Source organism: Danio aesculapii, chromosome 19 (assembly GCF_903798145.1).
Source record: "Danio aesculapii chromosome 19, fDanAes4.1, whole genome shotgun sequence".
Taxonomy (NCBI): domain Eukaryota; kingdom Metazoa; phylum Chordata; class Actinopteri; order Cypriniformes; family Danionidae; genus Danio; species Danio aesculapii.
Genome location: NC_079453.1, coordinates 43,501,480 through 43,524,160, shown reverse-complemented (window position 1 = coordinate 43,524,160; position 22,681 = coordinate 43,501,480). Strand labels below are relative to the sequence as shown.

The 22,681-nt window shown below is 37.0% G+C and overlaps 3 protein-coding genes across 3 annotated transcripts in view; 1 reads left to right on the top strand and 2 right to left on the bottom strand.

Moving 5' to 3' along the window:
- The window catches only part of ago2 (argonaute RISC catalytic component 2), a 29,205-nt gene extending 19,535 nt beyond the window's left edge, over positions 1 to 9,670 (bottom strand). The window contains exons 1-8 of the mRNA XM_056479106.1: positions 9,319 to 9,670; positions 5,497 to 5,544; positions 3,245 to 3,428; positions 2,470 to 2,590; positions 2,167 to 2,348; positions 669 to 805; positions 456 to 590; positions 281 to 368 (exon numbers count right to left, since the gene is read on the bottom strand). Coding sequence (XP_056335081.1) covers positions 281 to 368; positions 456 to 590; positions 669 to 805; positions 2,167 to 2,348; positions 2,470 to 2,590; positions 3,245 to 3,428; positions 5,497 to 5,544; positions 9,319 to 9,343 — 920 coding nt within the window. The 5' untranslated portion in view covers positions 9,344 to 9,670. The remainder of the gene's footprint in view (positions 1 to 280; positions 369 to 455; positions 591 to 668; positions 806 to 2,166; positions 2,349 to 2,469; positions 2,591 to 3,244; positions 3,429 to 5,496; positions 5,545 to 9,318) is intronic.
- Positions 9,671 to 14,134: 4,464 nt separating this feature from the next.
- Positions 14,135 to 16,011, top strand: LOC130246653 (homeobox protein Dlx5a). Its single transcript, XM_056479743.1, has 3 exons — positions 14,135 to 14,592; positions 14,978 to 15,162; positions 15,427 to 16,011. The coding sequence occupies exons 1-3, from the start codon at positions 14,238 to 14,240 to the stop codon at positions 15,733 to 15,735; spliced, it is 849 nt and encodes a 282-aa protein (XP_056335718.1). The 5' UTR covers positions 14,135 to 14,237; the 3' UTR covers positions 15,736 to 16,011.
- A 3,188-nt stretch (positions 16,012 to 19,199) lies between these two features.
- On the bottom strand, positions 19,200 to 21,214 carry dlx6a (distal-less homeobox 6a). Its single transcript, XM_056479903.1, has 3 exons — positions 20,655 to 21,214; positions 20,050 to 20,243; positions 19,200 to 19,892 (listed from the first exon to the last, which is right to left on the bottom strand). Exons 1-3 carry the CDS (start codon positions 20,962 to 20,964, stop codon positions 19,653 to 19,655), a joined length of 744 nt encoding a protein of 247 aa, XP_056335878.1. The 5' UTR covers positions 20,965 to 21,214; the 3' UTR covers positions 19,200 to 19,652.
- Positions 21,215 to 22,681: the final 1,467 nt, after the last annotated feature.

Here is a 22,681-nt window from a genome sequence, read left to right as displayed (position 1 = left end):
ACGGGGAGTTCTGAGATCCACAGAGCTCAGGCTCCCCTCTCGCTCTGCGAACGGGAGGAAGCCCTGGGCTTGAGGATCCCTTGAGCTCGGGGCTCTTTCCCGGGACAGCATGCCAAACAAGCTTTTGATGGATCATCAGCTAAGTGGGAACTCTTGAAGTTGTTTTGGAATATAAATCGCAGAACTTTTCATACTAATAAAATATAATTTTGAATAAATATGTTGTCCTAATTATGTCCTAACAGCAAGTTAGAAATTGTGTTGTCAAAGGAGATCTTACGTTTGATGGCTGGCTGGTCTCCTTGTCACATTACACACTCTGTACTTCCTCTTCATCTGTCCACAGTGAGTAATTTCAACCTTCAAACCTGTGAAACAAATGCAAAACTCACCTTATCTCAAAACAAACTTCATAAAAGCCTTTGTAAATGTCAATGACCACTGTAAGAAATTACCCTTGATCTCCTTGGTAAACTTCACTCTTTGGGAATCTGTTAAGGGCTTTTGCTGCTCTTCGATGCTTTTAAAATCCAAAACCTCACACATGAATTCAATGACGGGTTGAGCTTTGTAGAACGCAGTGGCAGACACTAAAAAACGATCATACAGAGAAATCATTAGCAAAAGGGCAAAATCAAGTCCAACGAATACGGTCACTGCAGTCTTACCATCAATGTTGAGCATCATCTTCCAGAGTGATGGTCGAACAGACTGATGAAAGCCAAACCAAACTTCTCTTCCTCCGCCAAGAGGGTTGGAGCAGCCCTCCGAGGGAGTGAAGAATGAACGGCCAACTGGGGTGTACCTGTAGAAACAGCAATAATACTTTAAAAACACCACAACAGCATTGTGGATGATGACGTATGAGGTCCCAAAATGGAGATATGTAGAATAAGTCAGTGCACACGTACTCAGATTTAAGTTGTTAAATGAATAAATGTATCATGGAGTAGGGCTGCACAATATATTGCAAAATTATCTTTATTGCAATAATAGTATTTGCAATAACCGTATCGCAGTGTTGTAGGATAGAGTACACTTATTTTATGCAGTGGTGGCTTATCTAAATTTGACCAATCTGATGGGGCCTTACTATCTTTATCCCCACCTCCCTAGTAGTTGCTGTTCTGCTATTGGCTGAAGCAACCCAAAGATGAACTCTGAGCTGAAAATGAAGACATTTATGGCGGGAGTCGAGGCAAATGACTACAGCAATTAGGGTGTACTCACACTATGCTATACGAACCATGCCTGGGCGTGCTTGACCTCCATTTTCCGGCTCGTTTGACAAGTGTGAAGGCTCCATACCGTGTCTGGGTGCAAGTTCAGTTGGACAGCTCTGGCCCGGTTGGAAGAGGTGTGCCAGAGCGCAGTTCAGTTGGGCTCAGGCGAGGTATGCTTGTAGTGTGAGTGCAAAGTGCGCCTAAGCCCGAAACTGAAGACACGATGTCACTTTTATGGGACTGTTTCATATGGATTTATTAATCATTATTACTTTTCAATGAATGCAAACTGTCATAGTTAATTAAAGATGCAAACCCCTCGCTGCACGTCAGCTGATGCCTTCAGCAAACCTCCTAATACCTCCAGCACAAGGACTTTTAAGATAATTTGAGCATCAAAAGCTGTGGATCTGTTCAGCAAAATATGTGACTGTGTTACTGCATCCCAAACGACTAAATATACAAAACGATATTACTAAAGCAATGTCCACTGTGCCGAGCGAGAGCGCTTCTCTTCCTCTTTAACTGAAGTCACATCATCGTTGACGCAAGCATGCTCCGGCTCAGAAGGTATAATGCAGTGTGAGTGCAGGCCGTCAGGGGAGAGGGGACAATCTTGCTTTGGCACAATTCAAGGCAACCGTGTGTAGTGCGAGTACACCCTCAGAGTCTGATTATCTGCTAAAGTTTTCAATCATTCAAAGTGTTTTAAAGACTAAATGTTTGCAGCTTGACAGTTATTTTAATCTGAATTAGAGTTAATTAGATCTGAAAAATATCTTCACCTGGATATATTAACATCATTAAATAAATTATTTAAAATAGCTAATAAAAATAACATTGTTCAAGGAAAATGTTACATCAAAAGAGATATCGTTATAGCAATACCCAGCAATGTCGCATCGTGCAGCCCTCCCATGGAGTCAAGATGGCTGCTATTTACCTCATTGAGGGCAAATGTCTCATGACAACGTCCAGAGCCTGAATGGTCTCGAAAGGGATGTTTGGTAGCCGTCCGGACAGTGCTTCATGCAGAGCTTGCAGACTGACACAGGACATCCACTTTATAGCAACTTTAAAGCTCCTGTCTTTTCCCTCCCCTGGAATCGTGACCTCCAGCTCCACCTAAAAGAGCAGTTTGGTAAATCAGATATATATGATCATCCATTGGGTGTGAAGATTTCAATGCAGCATTTTAAGGAGGAACAAGAGTCATAAAGCTAACATAGACTTTAATGGTGCATACTTTGTCTCTTCCAATGGGTAAAGGCATGGCAGTGTAGAGATTCTTCCTCCCATCATACACAGGCTTTCGATCTCCAAAAATCTGCGTTTTAAAGTGCTGGACCATGTGCTCAACTATTTCACTATTTACAGAAAAAAACAACAACAAGCGAGTAAGTACAGAGCTTCCAAAACAATCAGTTGGAAATTTCAGTAGCCTGTCACAATAATCAATATATCGACTTATGGCACAACACATAGACATGACCTCAATCATTTTTGGTGATGCAATCTATATCGCCTGTACATAAAAAACAATTCTAGTAACATTTTCCATCTCTACAGGAGGTGTTAGTATGGTTAAAAAAGACACTATAGTATTTACGATAAATTACTATAGTATATTTTTATGTGGGTGTCTGACAACTGAAAATAGATCTGGTAGCAGATATCGTAGCCTCTGCTACTTTTTACCTTGCACTTTTTGTTAACATTTATTATTATTTATTTAGGATATGCATTTTCACATTCTGATTGCAATGCCTTTATTAAATTGTTCAAATGACAATATTAAAATTAAATATTCATAAGAATAAACTATGATGTGTTCTTTGGAAGAGTGTTCTTGCATTGTGAGGATATTTTATTGTCATTCTGGCATCACATAATTAGTGGCATAACATGGTTTTAAAATGACAATAATATAATTTATAGCAATATATTTAGTGTGATATATCGTACAACAAAAATAGATATTGTGACGAGCCTAAATTTCAGGTTGAGACAAAAGATTTTACCGGTTAACTCTCCGTGGGCATTTCTCAGGCTTGATGTCTATTTCATAATGGTAAACCTCCAACTTGGGAATTTCCATCTCAAAGAAGTTGGCCTGCAGCTTGATTGTCCTACCCATCGTGCCAAAGTCTGGCCGCTGAGGTGGTTTGAAGACATATTCTGGTGGTGGTGGAGGAGACGCGGGAGCTTCAGGACACATGCACAAATAAGTCAATTTATTAATTTTTTTTAATGAATACACATACATTTTAAATGCATTCAATGATTTATACATTTATAATATCTGTAAAAATTACATTACTGTACATTATTTTTAATGAAATAATAAAACGTGACTTATCCAAGCCCTGTTTGATTTTCTCTTAGTAATGCAATTTTGACTAGGTGCGACTTATAAACCTTTTTACACTCTGTGTTAAGATGCATTTTTGCAGATCCGATCACAAGTGGAGTTTATCCACTTTCAACCACATCCACAAGTAGGCATGGGCCGGTATAAGATTCTGACGGTATGACAACCTTGGATAAAAATATCACGGTTTGTCGGCACCAGTGGTGTAGTGGTTAGTGCGTCGACACATGCTCACGGCGACCAGAGTTCAATTCCACCTTGCGGTCTTATGCTGATCCTTCCCCTCTCTCTGTTCCCCATGCTTTCCTGTCAATACTCTCTACTGTCCTATCTAAAAAAGGTGAAAACCCAGAAAAAGAAAAAAAAAAAAAAAAAAATATATATATATATATATATATATATATATATATATATATATATATATATATATATATATATATATATATATATATATATATATATATATATATATATATATATATATATATATATATATATATCACGGTTTCACGGTATTGTGATTACTACTCTAATATATATTCTTTGTAAATGTCTGGGTAAAAAACTAAAACTTTTTTTCCCATTAAAAACAATTTTTTTTTTAAAGATTTATGATATTTTGGAGCAGTAAACATGTCAGGCTAAATAATTCAAATGAATTATTGACTTCTGCTGTCTTCATTTGATTCAAAAATACTGATTTCGTTACAATTTAAAACGACATCTTTGGATATTTTTTCTGCTAGAGATACTGTTGTCCTAAAAAAACCTAAAAAAATATATATATTTTAAATAAATAAAATTTACACATACCTTAGGAACGGTATTACAGAAAATTTGGGCGGTTTTAAAGCCTTGACTTTTCCAAACCCCAGTATACCTTGAAAACAGTTATCGTCCCATGCCTATCCACAAGTAGTAAATAACACATTCTAGAATACTTTTAAACGTCCAGATCTACTCAACCTACAATATGCCTACTGACCTAATTTATCAACATTACATGACAAGTTGTTGAAGCGGATAAAACAGACAGGATTCAATCTTTACTGCCTGAAATCAACATCCTGTTTTGAAGGCCAAATGTAGAATACATAATGTTCTCTTTATTTCTAAACACATGTAGGTTTGTGTTAATGTAATTTTGTTGACGTCACTGCAGAAAGTAAAGCTGCTCTGCATACCGCTTTACACTGTCTCTCTATTCAAATTTGTATGTAAATTACGTGAGCTTTTTCGCAATACTAAATAAAAATGGCTGTTTTTGAAGTGCACAAAGGCATGATGAAACCAAGCAGGTGTCAACAAGAATGTGACTCCTTGTCAACTTGTGATCATATCAAGCAAGATACATCATAAAACCAGGTCTAAACAGGGTCATACAGTCAGCTGCAACTGTATGCAACTAAAAAAGGTAGTAATATCCATTTTTAGTTCAGTGGAGCAACTTAATCCCGTTAATTAGGCCCACACAAACATTTCAGTAAGACTATTAGAGCTCTGCTGTGACATTTAAACGCAAGCACCCAAGCTTACATAACATCTTAACATTGTATATCCAAACTGAGCGGCTAAATTCAGTTTGAATTTGAAATGCAAGTCATTTGCTATTGTTTATTGAACTTTATTGTATTACAGTTGCTTTGTTGTGCTGAATATCAGCTGTTGACTCCATGCTTGCCTGATGCTCAATACAATAGCACCTTTGCTTATGTCATTATGCAATAAACCAAGGAACACAAGTCTTTACAGAATCATTGAATTAAAACAAAGCTCAAGTAATAAAATAGGCTTCAAATCAATTGTTATTTCAAAGTTTTCAATAAATATGTCAAGGCAACTTGGTAAAAACAACATATTAATCTTAGCTTTCAACAGGACAGTTCAGTCTGGGCTGCTTACCAGAAACATCTGACCCTGAAGACGGTCGTCCCTGAAACAGCTCAGTAGCTAGAAAAGACATAACAGGTTTATTTCAACAAACATAAACATGAGTGATTGTGCAGAAACGCTTATTTAACCTGCAAATAAACGTAAAATGAATATATTTTTGTTAATATCAAATAATTATGAAAAAATAAGTTAATAAAACTTTGAAACCATTGAGAAGGCTGTGAGTATCGGAAGTCATTTACTGATAGATTTCCTGAACTGTCTCACCCAATCTTATCAACCCTTAAACACAACACGGCAGGAAGATAATAGGACGTGAACCCATCCCACTGGGCAACAGAACTTTTGCCTCCTTATCACAACACCACACAAGCAACTTAACAACCTGCCAAACTCTCTCACACACAAGCAACAGTTTCATTTAACTTCAGTTTTAAAATTAACAATTCAGAAACCTACTAAGACAATGATCACCTCAGGTACAGATTATGTGCTTTATTTAGTGTTAAATACCACTAATGTAAGTTTACCTCGGATTTCACATGACATTTATTGCCATACTACTGAAAGCAGCAGCAAATACTTTATCTCCGATCTTAAAAAATTAAAAACTCTAGCAAACTGTTTGAAACTGCTGCGACTCAGAGCAGCAAACCATTAACATCAGTCAATGAGTAGCCCATTCATAAATGTTAAAGAGGTTTAGTAGGTATTAATTACTTTAAAAGTCTTTATCATTTCGTTGGGAGTGCAGTGTCTGGTATTTAAAAAATTCTGTCATGTCGCGTAGCGTTTGGTGCAAACAGACAAATTGCTTGTGCTGTTAGGACACCATGCCAGCCACCTGACCAGTCAGAGCTCACAGGGCCACCTGATCAGTCAGAGCTCACAGGGTCACCTAACCAATCACAGCACACAGGGCATCCTGACCAATCACAGCACACTGACACCATGTGTGCTAATAACACACAATGCGGTGCTTCGACATGCAATACAAGGCATCGTAAAAGGAGTTTTGCCCTAACCATCTGATGGTGACACATGAACTTTCTATTTTAGAAACCGTTTCTATTTCTGCGACGTCACGGCAAAACATAAACGTATACTACTGAGACATTGATTACCTCAGGTACAGATTAGAAATACCATATTATGTTTTTATTTATTGCCATATTACTGAAAGCAGAAGCATATAGTTTACCTCAGATCTTAAAAATAAAATAACTAGCTAACTGTTTGAAAATGACAGTCAGAACTGTGACTCAGCAGAGCAAACCAACAACATCAGCCACCGAGTAGCCTATTCATAAATGTTAAAGGGGTTTAGTAGGTATTAATTATTTTAAAAGTCTTTACCATTTCGTTAGGAGTGAAGTGTCTGGTTTTTAAAAGTCATGTTGCGTCGTGATTGGTGAGAATTAGCCAAATTGCTTGTCGAGTCGCATGTAGTGCTGTTAGGACACTCACCGTGCCAATCACAGCACACAGGGCCACCTGACCAATCACAGCACACTGACATCGTGTGTGCTGACGACAAGTGTTGCAACACGCAATACAAGGCATCTTATCCACGTTCAAAGGGGTTTTTGTCCTTACCATCTGCGAAGGTGACGCATTCAATTTCTATTTTAGAAACTGTTTCTATTTCTGCGACCTCGCAGCAGAACAACGACATATACTACTAGGGCTGCAAGATATTGGAAAAATTATTGCGATATTGTGTTTTGCTGCAATATATTGCGATATGAATATAACATCATGCCTTTTTCTATTGAACATATAGTGCTTTATTAGTTTCTGGGAAGTCTAACGGTATTGAAATATAGAAATTGAAGAATCAAACATAAAATAACATGGCTTTCCTTGTATAAATATATTTTACACAATATCTTTTTCCTTTAATCTTTAATAAATAATCAAATCCTGTGATGTGACTTGTGGATACTTGCATTGTGATATTGATGCTCAAACTATATATTGTTCAGCCCAATTTCAGATGCTTTACACCAGAGGTAGGGAACCTATGGCTCGGGAGCCACATGTGGCTCTTTGACCAAAAATATGTGGCTCTCCAGCTGTCTCTCTTCAATAATATTTTAACGTTAAATAAATTATAACGGTCACTAAATATTAGTTTCCTATTGAAAATACAATTACAATTCCTTTTTATTGTATTTTCCACAGCAAAATGAATAAGAACTCAGTTTACAGGACTTTTCAATATATGTGATGCTGTGGTTTAACTTGAATCACGACAAAGGGCAAGCAACTTGCATTTCTATGGTAACCTCACGCACATAAATTCAAACAACATTCATGAGTGGTGATGGCAAAAATATGTTCATTTTTAAATTACGCATGAACATAAATAAAGGTTTTGTTCATAAATAAATAAAGGTTTTGTTATATACACACACACCTCAATGGCTCTTTAAAAAAATACATTTGATAAAAAAAAAACAGAAATGGCTCTTTGCTGAAAAAAGGTTCCTGACCCCTGCTTTACACTAATCAACAAGGGTATAAAGCATATACAACAAACACAATATTTTATGGAGTCTAAGAGGCAACACTGTAAAATATAGAAAAATTTGATAATGCATTAGCTAATACAGTATTTGGTGCAATCATTCTTATACTAGAATATCTTGTCAGGCAAATTCACAATAATCATGATGTGATGACGTATAAAATCACTAATTATAAAATAACAAATGACTATTTAATTGTCCTTTTTAATACTTACACAGTCACTTTTCTTCATAGAGGCAGGTCTTATTTGTCAGCAAAAGCTGTTTAATCATTATTTTTTTTTAAATATTTAGTATTTTCATTAATGATTGTATATTTTAAGTAGCATAGTTTAGAGTAAGTGTGTTGCTTTATATTTTCAACATTATAGCCTGTTTGTTATGCTGGGATTTTATTTTTACAAAAGTTATCTGAAAAATTTAAGCAGACATTTCACTTGCAATTAATATTTCTTAGTTCTACGCATATAAAAATACTTTTGTAAATTAAACTTTAGGCAAATAACTAAAAGACACGTCTTGACTTAAGCAACGCATGTTAATGAATGCAGTAAACCAAATGGCACCTTACTGTAAAGTATTAACAACTAAGTTTAAGACTTGGAACACGATGTCCTATAATGTTACTGCATATTTCTTAAAATTTGAGATATGACTCTCGATACGACTTACTGATATATGTAATAAAACTTGTATAGTAAAACAGCCTGTATTAACTGATTTGCATATCCAATATAGCTAGTTATCTTCGCTAAAAGTTAGCTGAATACTTTGACAGAAAATATACCAAAATGACCGCAAAAATGTAATTATAATTATGTAATTATAAACTTATGTTTTAACAAGAACTGTAGTAACTTTCAGTACCTGTCTAGCTAGAGAAGACCAAACAGGTTACCAACTACAAACGTAAAAGGTCTCTAAAATTAACTTCAAAACAAATATCCTATAAACACTGAAATACAAACATATTTAAACACCTGAAACATTAGGAAAGTTCGCCACGTTAACATTTAAAGACCAATGTACATAAGAGTTTAACCAGCTGCAGTAAATTGAAAAGCCAGCAGGTCAACAAGCTTAGCTAGCAGGCTAACAATAACAATGGGCCTACAAAACAAACCACTGACAAAAACGGAAATCAAGATTTCGGTACGTTAAGCTTCAACATACTTTGATCTTTAATTCCACCTGTAATTGAAGACGGTTAAGCCACAGCATTTATTTCAACCGAAAAACACCACACGTATTCGGTTAGCATTTCGTCGCTAGCATGCTCGCTGATCATAATAACACTTACCACCAGCTGCTCCAATGGGATACATTTTAATCGCTTTCTGCAGCAAAATTCAATCCCTGGCCGACACTTTTGGGTCTTCTGGTGCCACGTAACACATGCGGTAACGGGAAAGCTGGGTTTTCCTTTAAAACAGCATCGATAAGGAGGAGAAAAGTAAGATTAAAGTGAGCGCGCAGAGTTGCTGGAGCACGAGAGCTCCGAGTGGCCCGTCCGTCCGTCCCTTCCCCCCGTCACCGCTCGAGCGCCTGTTTTACCAGACTCTCCAAAACTACACAAAAGCACCAAAACAACAATTGTCTGAGCGTCGCATTTAGTTTTACTTCAACTATTTAGTTCGAGTTTGCGTTGTGTACTTAGCAAACGTTCGTTATTTACATTAATAATGCCTAAATAAGGCACGTCACGTTACGTCATTTCCGGGTTTGTTTGGAGAGATTTTTAAAAATGATAAATCGATTTAAAAGGTTTTGCTTATATTTTTGTCCTTTAAATATATTTTAATTTGAGCTATTTTTGTTTGTTTGTGTACCACAACACGTTTATTTATTTATGTATTTATTCATCTATTGTGTATTTATTTATTTATTTATTCATCGTCTGGTAGCACTGAAAATTATTCACTGGATTTGCTTTTATTTATTGGCTGGATTTAAACAAACAAATTAAATTGTGTAATGTTCGAATTTGTTTGTCTAAATTTGGCCCATATAAATTGTTCGCAGCTAGTTATGTTAAAAAATGTAGTAAATTCAATAACTCATTTTTTTCAGTGAGGTACAACACTTATTTTCCCCATATGCTCACTGATCCATTCGTCAAATTAATTGTTATTACTTGTTAAGCATTTTATAATAATAATAATAATAATAATAATAATAATAATAATAATAATAATAATAATTAGTCCTAAAGCGCAATGGGTAGCACAATCGCCTCACTTTAAGAAGGTCGTTGGTTCGAGCCTCGTCTGGGTTGAGCCTCGTCTGCATGTTCTCCCCGTGTTTGCGTGGGTTTCCTCTGGGTGCTCCGGTTTCCCCCACAGTCCAAAGACATGCACTATAGGTGAAGTGGGTAAGCTAAATTGGCCGAAGTGTTTGAGTGTGAATGAGTGTTGAAAAGAAAATTAATAATAATTCCTCACATTTATATATCGCTTTCCATGACACTCAAAGTGCTTTACAAATCTCTTCATCCACCACCACCATCATCCATCTGGATGATGCGACGGCAGCCATATTGCACCAGCACACCGCACACCAGCTGATTGGTGGAGAGGAGACATGAAGCCAATTATCATATAGGGATGGTTAGGAGGCCATGATGGATAGAGGCCAGTGGGCAAAAGAAGCCTTACTCTTTTTTGAAGGACATCCTGTGATTTTTAACAACCAGGATCTCACTGAGCAGTATTGAGTCCCCATCAATATACTGGGGAGTTAGCATCCACACAGACTACAGGTTGAGCGTCCCCTGCTGACCTCACTTTCCCATGTGGTCTCCCATCCAGGTACTGACCGGGCGCAGCCCTTCTTAGCTTCAGTGGGAGACGATGAAAGTTGCGGAGAGCTAGCTGCTAGCTATAAATATATGGTGAAAAAATATGTACGTGTATACATATATGTTTATACTGTAAAAATGTTGGGTTCCACACAATCAATTTGTGTTGGGACAACAAGGAGGAGTTAAGTTACATGATTAGTTTTTAAAAATGTAAGTGGATTGAACATAAAACATTTAGATTGTCCCAAAATAAAACTCAATAATTCTGTTGTTTCAGCTCATTTCAAATAGTTTGAACAAACAGCAAACATATTTCTATTTGGGTGTTTATGGTCTCTCTTTTGATTATGTAATGATTATTCATTAGTATTATTTATTGTTGTTGTTCTTATTTGAGGAAATTTGCATGTGTAAATCCCATGTTTTATTTCTTTTTGTTAGGATTATGCATGCTTCAATTCATTTTCTTTTTTTTTGTTTGCATCCACTAATTCATTTGATTGCTATTTTTTCTGTGATCTCAATAAGTTTTTGTGATTCCGGTGGTTTTTGGCTGTTTATGGTCTCTCTTTTGTTTACGTAATGATTGTTAATTGTTATTTATTGTTGTTCTTGTATTTTGAGGAGATTTGCATATGTAAATCCCATGTTTTATTTCTTTTTGTTAGGATTATGCATGTTTCAATTTATTTACTATTTTTAATAAGTGGGGTTTATTCATAAACTAATTTCGAGAGGATCACGTGCTTATGATTTATCACAGCCGGTCACGTATTAAGCTAATCAGTATCATCCAATCATATGAGCCATAAGCTACTATAAATAACCACAGTTTTCAGTCCACTTTATCTTCGTTTGGAAGAAACCCCCCTTCCTCCCCATTCTCCTCCTTCACTATAGATCGGGCGGCACGGAGGCCCAGTGGTTAGCACTGTTAGCCCCACAGCAAGAACACTACCAGCCCTGGTCCTGCCAGGTCGGTAGGTGTTTCTGTGAGGAGTTTGTATATTCTCCCCGTGTCCGCGGGGGTTTTCCCCGGGTTCTCCGGGTTCCTCCCACCATCCAAATATTTACATCATGCATAACAATCAAGCATTTGTCTAGCCCCCTTTTTTCCTCGCATGTTCCCTTAGCTACTGCAGACGGGGAGTTCTGAGATCCACCGAGCTCAGGCTCCCCTCTCGCTCTGCAAACGAGAGGAAGCCCTGGGCTCGAGGATCCCTTGAGCTCGGGGCTCTCTCCTGGGACAGCATGCCAAACAAGCTATTGATGAATCATCAGCTAAGTGTGAACAATTTTTCTTTTTTATTTTGCATTTCATTATTGAATTTCATTTAATTTAACTTATTAAATTGAACTTTATTTATTTTTTATTTTATGTATTTTAGCACACATGTTTTGTTTGCATCCACTGATTAATTTCATTGCAAATTTTTCTTTGATCCGATTAAGTTTCTGTGATTCAGGTGGTTTTTGGCTGTTTATGGTCTCTCTTTTGTGTAATTATTGTTTATTGTTTATCTTGTATTTTGAGATTTGCATATGTAAATCCCATATTTTCTTTCTTTTTGTTGGGATTATGCATGTTTCAATTTATTTTCTTTCTTTCTTTAGTAAATAAATGTTTCATTTTTATTTCACATTTCTTTCTTGATTTGATTTATTTCAATAATGGATCTGCATTATGCATCTTTCATTTAACTTAACTTATTAAATTTAACTTTATTTCTTTTTTTAATTCATGTATTTTGCACATTGTGATATGTTTTTGTTTGCATGATTCATTAAATTGCTTATTTTTCTATGATCTAAATAATTTTCTGTCATTCAGGTTTTTAAATAATCCTGTTTTAAATTTTTATAACAAAAAGCATCACATTTAGTTTAGAAATAGTTGCCTTTGACTCTGCATGTGAGAGTTTGTAGCATCTGAGAATGAATTAAATGTATTTTTTAAGCATTAAATCACTGAAAAAAGTGTTGCATGCAAAACTGTTGCAAACTATTTATTTGTGTTGAATTTAAACAAACAAATTAAATGTAATAATGTTCAACTTAATTTTTTTGTTTAAATTCAGCCCAAATAAATTGTTTACAACCACTTAATGTAAAAAAATTTGAGTAAATCCAAGGGATCATCTTTGAATAATATTTTTTTCAGTGTACGCAGCCTAATCAGTCTGTTAACTTTTGCTACTGGCTAAATCACAGAATTATTATTGTGTAAACTAGAGGTATGAACTTGTATCTGCTTGTAACATACTGTCTTAAACTATATTTGTTCAGTTATTCTTGGTCAAACATGATTCAATATTGTACAGAGTCACGCTGATTTGTTGGGTTTTTAGGCCATATGATAAATATGATCAGTTCAGACTGTATAAGGAACTAAAATTACACCTCTCCACCGCCCTTTGTAAATCACGTCTGACATTTTTCTCAACATTTATGGCCAGACATAATGCACAGCTTAATTGCAGCCATGTGTTTGACCAACAGGATTAATTGTGTTTCTCTTGTCCACATGGTGGCACCGTTTCACCATTATTGCTGACTTATACTGAATGAACGCTTGCTGGACTCTGATATCTATTCAAATTTAGCAATAATAATAGTACAAATTAACAAAATTGATTTTAAATTACACTGTACACATTGGCTTCTGTGTCATTAATATGAATTTAATAATCAAAGTGCTATATTTAACGTTATCATTGCATTGTGGCCAAAAAATAAACCTTAAATGCAGACACAATAAACAATTATCAACAAATGGACATGATTTAATTCAGTTTTAATGACATATTATTGTAGTCTAACTACAAAACTAAATATGCGGTTTTAAAACTACGCAGATTAATGTATGCATCAACACAAATACACAAGAAGAGTCTGATGCGGATTTAAACCCAATAAAAACAGAATCCTCAGACCGTCTAAGAGGATATAACTAAACAAAACATTATTAGTAATTACATCTGAATTGTGTTCCAAACACATTTAAGAAATCAGACATTCCTGCTGGTGAGAAGTATATAGGGAGATTTACATGGAAAATATCAACAGCAGTCCGCGTTTATCGCCCGGTGAGCGATTTATAGATTATCAAATAATAATCAATTTCCCTTTCAGTTTGTTTGTAAACATACCATAAATACCTCTATTAAGTTTTTTGTTCTTCTGAAACTGGTTGAACGAGTTGGGGAGTAACTGCCTGTCTGCTGTGCTCCTTGGCCAATGGCACTGGATCCTCCCTGCAGTGCGTAACAGCGCAATTTAGGATTTAACCAAGTCTTTGCTGCGGGGCTTAAAGCAGTCTTCAAGAGAGACGCTTGACGCTTGCACACACAATGTTAGTGTAGACTCTGTGGACCCCTATAGAGTTAGACTGCCTTTTTTTACGTCGTCTTATCCAAACTATGACTGGAGTATTCGACAGAAGGATTCCGAGTATTAAACCTGCAGATTTTCAAAACCCTTTTCAGCTCTCCACGATGCATCATCCGTCTCAGGAATCTCCAACCCTACCGGAGTCCACAGCCACGGATTCTGGCTATTACAGCCCTGCCGGAGGAGTTCATCATGGCTATTGTTCACCGAACTCGGGCACCTATGGGAAACCTCTTAATGCCTATCAGTACCAATACCACGGAGTCAATGGATCTTCTGGAAATTACTCTGCAAAATCCTACCCTGATTACGGCTCATACTCCACAGCGTATCACCAATACGCAGGAACATATAACAGAGTGCAATCACAACCGAGCCCGCAAGGTTAGTTGTTATATAAAATTATTTTTAAGCATGTTATTAATATTATTATTATAGTAGTAGTAGTTGTGGTGGCTGAAGATTTTTATTTAACGTGTTATATAACACGTATGTTACTTCTTATAATAAAGTATCTTTAGATTAAACACTGGGTTGTTCCATTGCGCACTACACACGCTTTGTCTGTTTTTGAAAAATAAAATGGGGATATCAAAATATAATACTTCAGATCCCGTTAAATGCGTAATGAGTTCATAAATATTGTTTTGACAAAAATCAAGACTGATTATTAAGCACTGTGATATTTAGTTTAAAGCACTGTAATTAATACAAACAGAGGCGCATTTCTATTCTTAAGTATTTATCTAGTTTCTGTTTTATTCGTCAGAAAAAGAAACAGCCGAGCCCGAAGTCAGGATGGTCAACGGAAAACCCAAAAAAGTCCGGAAACCCCGAACCATTTACTCCAGTTTCCAGCTCGCAGCTTTACAGAGAAGGTTTCAGAACACACAATACCTCGCGCTTCCAGAAAGAGCCGAGCTCGCTGCATCGCTGGGACTCACACAGACACAGGTTCGCACAGTTTCATGGAATATTTTATTGCAATTTTTTTTATTATTATTTAATACTGAACATATTATAAGAACTCTTTTTTTATTACTTGTTAAATATTCTGCAACATTAAAAGTCGTTTGCATGCATGACATTTTATAGCCATTTATATTTTTTTCATATAAGCTGTTAAAATAATTTTAACAACAGTATTTTGGAGAATTTTCGACAACACTTTAGTCAGGAATTTTCCACATAAACTCATGAAGCCTTCTTTCTTCGCAGGTGAAAATTTGGTTCCAGAACAAGAGATCAAAACTAAAGAAGATTATGAAAAACGGCGAATTGCCTCCAGAACACAGCCCCAGCTCCAGCGACCCTATGGCGTGTAACTCACCGCAGTCTCCCGCGGTCTGGGACTCACAGGGTCCTCAGAGACCTCACCATCAGCCGCAAAATATTAACACAGCGGCATCCACGTTTCTGGAAAGCGCCAGCTCTTCGTGGTATTCCTCTACCGGGGTGATGAATGCTCACCTTCAGGCACCCGGCACGTTACACTCGTTGGCACTCGGATCAGGAACGTTGTACTGAAAATTGTTTATTTTGTTGTATATTGGACTGGTTGTTAACAATTTTTTGAGGAATATGCAATGTATCGATATGGCAGTCCTAGAAGAACGTGTATAATGTGTAAATTGTGTGCATGTAATTTATTGCATTTGGAAGAATTATTAAATGTTTTAAATGGACAATGGACCCAAACACTCTGAATGGTGCCTTGAATTTTGACCTCAACGCGTACATCCGAAGATGTGCCAAAACATTAAGGACAACCCCAAATAAATGTGTTTTACTTTGATTATCAAATATTTTGTCTTTATTAAATTAAGAAACCCAAAGCAATGCACGGTAAATAGCCTATTTATCCGATTTGTTTGGTTAGTAAAGGGATTTTGAGATTGCAAAAAAGAAATCTCCAAAGGAATTTGAAGAGAAAACCATCATGTTGTTTTAACATTTTGGGATCATGTGTTCTGCGTCATATTTGATATGCCGATAAAATAAAAAAAGGCTACCTCACAATAATAAAAAAGAAAGCAAATCATTATTGGACTTCAGTTAAACATCCTTAATTTACAGAATATTTAACATCATTTTTATTATTGTTATTATTACACTTATTATGAATGGCTAATTCCAAACAAGATTTAATTGTGTGCGTTTCTTTCAGTAAGACTGCACATTTTATCTAGCTTGATTAAAACCACCCAAAAGAACGAAAAATTTGGTCTGGCAAACAGTGTGCTTTGCCTTGCTGTCTTTGTGTTCCTTACAATTAGTAGCTTTGAATTGTTGTGAGGAGGCGAAACGACTGCGCGCAGATCTGAGGCAGTCCGCATGCCTGTGGGGGCAAACCGGCTCCAGCGACCACAGCCCAGCCCTGACAGATCCTCCTCCTGGAAATATGCTGAACATCTCATTAAAACTAGTGCTAACATTTCTACAGCTGACTACCACAAAAAAAGAAAAAAGAAAAAGAGAGATAAGATACGTAGTTCTGACAGATATTATTGAATGAGGTGAATAAAATTAAAAATTATTTTTATTCGCCGTATTTTAAAACTTGATTAAGCTAAATTGAATGTGCAAGACTTCCAGTTTCATCGGCTTTCAATTATTAATTTTAGCTCTACAAAACAACTAGTTATGCAGCTTTATACTGCAAACTGGCATGCCATATATTATCATTATTATTGTTATATTGTCGTAAATATTAAAACACTGGCTGAAGCATTTTATAATTTGCTGCACGTTGTTGTGGCTAAAGAAATCTCACACATTCCAGGGAAAATAACTTAAAATTAACATGGATAGTCTAGACTTTTGGAAAATAAATTTGCACACAAGTTGTTCAAGATGAACAGGCCTATACAGGCTCATCGGCAAAAATATGACTGAAAATATTCCCACACAGAAGTGGTTTCCATGTTTGAAACAATGACATTTCTGATAATATTATTGCTTATATTTAAAAGCCTAATTAAATAGGCATATTAAGACAACGTGACGAAAATACCCAATACAAAGTCATAACATGAGCATAAGAAAAATCAAAGCATATAGCATATACTTTTACGCATTTTGTTTATAGCCCCCAACCTACAAACGCTCGCGTACGCGCGCACACTCAGTCTTCACACACGCACAAACACGCCATATCAGCTCTAACTTTGCCTTGCTTTCAGTTTCACACACACAAACACGTTATATCCCATGTCATTATATCGAGAGCCTTGTTAAATTCCAACTGAACATTTTCCACTCAACGAATTCACTGCAAACCGCGTATAAATAATGACAGTTAGCTTTACTGGACACCCTCAACTGTAACACTCAACAATAATTATACTTCCACCAGGATTAGCTCCATTATCATAATCTGGACATTTACAATTATCTATAATTTGCAAAGATGCGCCTGGTTCTTGATTGCAGAAGGTTTTTTCCCTGGCTCACCATCACTAAACAGTGACAGTAATAACGGCTAATTTTGCAGGCAATATATAAGAGGTGTCGGGGTGTGCAAACACTTTCACACCTGGATTTGCTTACTCAACACAAGCGGTACACAGGACCGTCCGCTTTCACGACGCTATCTTTATTGAAACACTGAAAGCAGAGATTTCGACGTTAAATTTATCCGAGGTAAGTGTTGTTCTGTTACTATGTTGTTTTGTTGGCTGATCTGAGTGAGCCGATGGGTGGGTACTGTTATGATCTGCAGTTCGACTTGTTGGGGAAGGCAGGCAATTTTACAGAAAATCGAGTGAAACAGGAATGCTAGTAAACCGGTCATGATTTATACTTATGTTTGTTCTCCGTGTTTTACACATACGCACATATTTATGTATTTTATTCTAAGATAACTATAAGCTTCTTGGTCTGGGTTCTCAGTATAGTCAGTGCATTTCTGTGTGTCTAATCATGTCTGTCTGTCTGGGGGGCCACGCTTGTATAAGGGCCTTAACTCTGACAAACATTTTATTTTGATTATCTAGAATCAGTTGTGCTTCTTCTAAGTAAGATGCATCTGTTTTATTTTAGGTTATAAAAACACAGAGTCGCTTTATTTTGGTTTGCATATTGTTAAAACCAATGACAAACGTGCTTTTGACTCTTGATATTTCGAGATATATGTTATGCTCCTATATGCAGAGCAAACATTTAAATGAATCATCCCAATCCGTTGATGAGGGAACCTTTTCAGAAAATCAAGCCCCATTCTCTGCGGCTGGGGGCATCCACGATTTGACAGCTGCAGGGGCTTCTCGTCTCTCTATTCAACATTGTAATTTTAGATAATATCCCAAGCGTTCACTCTCCTCGGCAATTTGTACATGAATAACCGAATAATTTCATCTTTTGTTTCGTCTTTGCCACTTCAAATCCAAATAAAGATGCCTTTTAGTATTAAAAGTGGTTGAAAATTACAGGTAATTATCTTTGACGGTAAAAACGCTGTAATCAGCGGGCTACATCAAAAATTACCCTAATTATGTCTGCATTTATGAGAATGGAAAAAAACCCTCTCTTGGATAAAACCCATAAATTGTCCCAAATATCTCCTTCATATTGAACGAGACTGCAGCTGGATGCTTTGTTCAGGATCGATCCTGTGGCGAAAGGCATTCAGCGTCTTGCAGATCAAGGCAGAGAGAAAGGGGAAAAACATTTTGTCAATACCTTAATAATTGAGCTAGAGAATGACAAGATGGACAAGATGCGGCTCTATTCTGTAGGAAAACACTTTGAGAAACCACCAGCTCGGGTAAGCCATTTCGTTATTGCTTCAGAAATCTTTCCAGCAACAGAAAAATGTCATAATGTTAAGGTGATTATTTATATATTACTGTGCAAGTCGTCCATAGGTCTTAATTTTCGATATTTTAAAAAGCAATAGTAAGCAATAGCAAATGTTTGCATAATTAAATACATAATTGATAGGGCATGTCTTTTATAATGGTTTCTAAAAAATGAAAGGCACGACAGGTTACTTGAAGTCATAGTTTACTCCATTTATGACAAACATAAAAAGTTTTAACAACTAAAATCGGACAACATATTTACAATCAAATTGCTTGCTTTTGCATGATCAGAAAACATCTACGCAAGAGGTTTGAGTTCGTTTTCAAAGGCGACTCATGCGCGTGCGTGCGCGTGTGATGTTGGATGTGACAAACGTTTCGCTTCCTGTCCCAATTTCATGTCGGCGATGAGTGTGTTTAATTACAGTCAGACGTGAGAACAGTTTTTTAATGATTCAGTCAGATAGTTCCATTGTCGACCATTGCCACGCCGCATGTCTTCATCCTTCAGAAGAAATCGTCCCCGACTAGTGTAGGTCTCTATTAGGGATGTTAAACCGATGACAATGTGCGTCCTAACGCACGTGAACTGGGCAGCAAGTCAACCTCAAGGCCTATGGCCTAAAACAAGGCTATAGTTGCCTATCTCTGCATGGCGTCCTGATGAGGTGACGAGTACCAGTGTGAGTAACCGGGCATGTAGCTGTTAGCAGACATGTTTACTCCTTTAGAGGAGGCAGAGACGTCCCAGATAGGAGGAATGGCTGGAGAGCGCGGGGACAGGGCGATGGAGCCAGGCAAAGTGTCCGTCTCGTGAGGGTTACCACCTTGTTTCAACAGCTTCTTGAACTTGGACCTTTTGTTTTGAAACCATATCTTTACCTGAAAGACAAAAGAAAATATTAGGTTGCTTTGCTGCAATGTGAAGGAGGAGTCAAGTCAAGGAACAAATATCTACTTCCAAAACAGTCTATAATTAATCAGAAATATCAGATAAAAAGTATAAATAATTATTTATGCAAATGAGTTCACATCTCACCTGCGTCTGCGTGAGCCCGAGTGAAGCAGCCAGCTCCGCGCGCTCCGGTAATGCCAGGTATTGAGTCTGCTGGAAACGGTGATTTAATGCCTGAAGCTGCAAACTGGAATAAATGGTCCTCGGTTTTCTTATCTTTTTGCCTTTTCCGTTGAAACGTATTTCTCCATTTTCAATCACTGTTGTTTTCTGCTGTTCTGAAAAGGGTGAATATTGTGGAATGATTCCCGTACATAAATATTTAATATACAATATTATTTAGTGACAGAAAAACATTTGTAATGTTCTTTCAAGCACTTTACATCAAAACTACATTGTCTGTCATATTTAGGAAACTACGTGTATTGACATGTCGAGACAGAGACAATTAGATGCTAATTATAATTTGCAATGGTGGGTAGAATCACTGACGGAACGCAATAAATCATTTTGAGGAGAACACCGTTCTTGCTGACATACGAGGGGGGAAAAAAAAATCAAGCCAGAACAAAAGGGAGCGGGTAAGGTGTCTGAAATAAAAACCTCGTCGGTACATTTTACCGAGGCAGAATACTGCTTAGTTCAACATGAAGACAAAGCTTTGTTTTTACGCATGTAAATACGCTTACCTGTAGCGTCTAACCTGGTCTGTGTTCCGCTGGCGTTACTGTGGTAAGACGGCAGGTACGGACTGTGGTGCGGATGGCTCACGTAGGAGTAAGGTAGCGACCTGTTATATGAGTTCGAGCCGGAGTACGGAGAGCTGTCGTGCTGATGATGATGATGGGAGCCGGAATGGAGACAGTGGAGCGGATAATGGCTGGCGGCCATCGACGGGGAGCTCTGTTGTGAGTGCGATTGCTGTCCAAACTCCATGAAAGCAGATTTTGACGAGTCTTGAGCCTCCAGACCGTCAGCCATCGTAGTCATGGTCATCATCAAATTTTCTGCTTTGAGAGCACTTACCCCCTATCTCAGAAGTCCAAATGAGTCCTTTCGCTGTGTTCGTTTCTTTCTCTCCTTGGTTAGGAGATATTGCGTTATTACCTCCACAATTTATCCCTTTTTGTCCTGTAATTCTCACGCGGTATGGTGGAAGGTGGGCTTGAGTAAATGCAGAGATTTTAAGGTGGATTCTGTTAAATTTGAGTCCTTGCTTCCAGACTTGATGCAGCCACTACAAGTAAAATGGTTTGTCTCCAAAGGGCAGCGCCTTCCGATTGGTCATTCAACCTAACGTCATCAGTTCTCTGCTTTAGCTAAGACTTCACAGTGAGTTAACCTACCTTAACAGCTCCCACCGTAGCCATAACCATGTGGAGAATAATAATGCCGGGATATCCCTGTGATATTCACAAAATTCCCACTCAGACATACGACTCCGGAGACAATGTCGGCGCAACCATTTAAATAATTAATCGCGTGGTTCGTATTAAGCAGCGGAGGTGCCAAACATCGCTCATTCTACAAACCGCACAAACTGAATCGACTTTGGGAGAATATAGGCTATTTACTGCCACATGTAGAATTAAAAAGTACATTTATATCGAAATTTACTCAGTGCATTTAAAAAAAAAGAAGCTGAAATCACAACAGTAAAATGATATAATGCATATGAAATCCCACAGAAGAATCCATGCATAAGGATTGGTTTATAGTATAGAAATAGGCTAGTAGTCTAAAACATTACAGTTTTAATCTTCTTCAAAGAGGATTCACGTGAACTAATAAACACGCCAGATATGGTCTGCTTAATTAAGCCCCAGTCACTAAAAGGCCCGGGTTAGTGACAGCCTTTCCATGTAGTAATCACGAGCCAGTCACAGTTGAAAATATATGCAAATTACGAGTGCAGTTTGTGGTTTGGCAAATCGCGATCACATTATAAACCACGATGTAAATATACCCTACAACTGCAAGGCTTTCTTCATTCTCATTTCACTCAATTTTTATTTTATAGACAACGAGTTTCCTCATGATATGGCATAAATTTACTTTAAACGGTAATGAAAAAGCAATTATGGTCGCAATCAGTTATATCCAAATCCTCTTTGATTATCCGTTACACTGTATTCAGACCGGCGCTATAAAATTAAGAACAATTCGTCTGTAATGATTATGGACCTTGTTTATTTTGGGAGGTGGATTAAAAGTGGATATAGCATAAATTATCCGCTAATTATACACCAGTGTCGCCTCAATTATCCTCTTATCAAAAATGGTAGCCCTAAATGCAGCATTTAGTTTCAATTTTCTCCCTTTCTGTAACAAGAACTGCGTACCTTGCTATTATTACCAGGGATGTTATTTACTTTGCCGGATTTAAGAGTGCACAAGCGCCGTAGATAACCATTTTTCATGGTGGACTGAACTAGGGAGAGACAGAAAAGCAGCTGGTCGCACCGAAAGCTTTTGGATTTCTACAAGATATCAAACGCTCGGAGTTCAAAATAATTGCAGCAGGTAAGAGTAAATGTGGAGCATAAGATCGTTTGTTTAAAAGAAGAAAAAAATCCTAAATGCATGCATGTTGTAATGCTTTTTTATATATTCTAAAAAGCTGTCATATTTTGTTTAAAGGAAAATGTCAAATGAGTTCATATTCGTGACCAGGAATTTGATCGATTAGCCTATTGCTGCTGCATGTGTGAATGTT

Coding starts and splice junctions, on each gene's coding strand:
- dlx6a (XM_056479903.1), bottom strand. CDS start 20,964: ATGATGACCATGACTACGATGGCTGACGGTCTGGAGGCTCAAGACTCG. Junction 20,244..20,654: donor GACCAGGTTAGACGCTACAG/GTAAGCGTATTT, acceptor CACCCTTTTCAG/AACAGCAGAAAACAACAGTG. Junction 19,893..20,049: donor TCGGGCTCACGCAGACGCAG/GTGAGATGTGAA, acceptor TTTGTCTTTCAG/GTAAAGATATGGTTTCAAAA.
- LOC130246653 (XM_056479743.1), top strand. CDS start 14,238: ATGACTGGAGTATTCGACAGAAGGATTCCGAGTATTAAACCTGCAGAT. Junction 14,593..14,977: donor ATCACAACCGAGCCCGCAAG/GTTAGTTGTTAT, acceptor TTTATTCGTCAG/AAAAAGAAACAGCCGAGCCC. Junction 15,163..15,426: donor TGGGACTCACACAGACACAG/GTTCGCACAGTT, acceptor CTTTCTTCGCAG/GTGAAAATTTGGTTCCAGAA.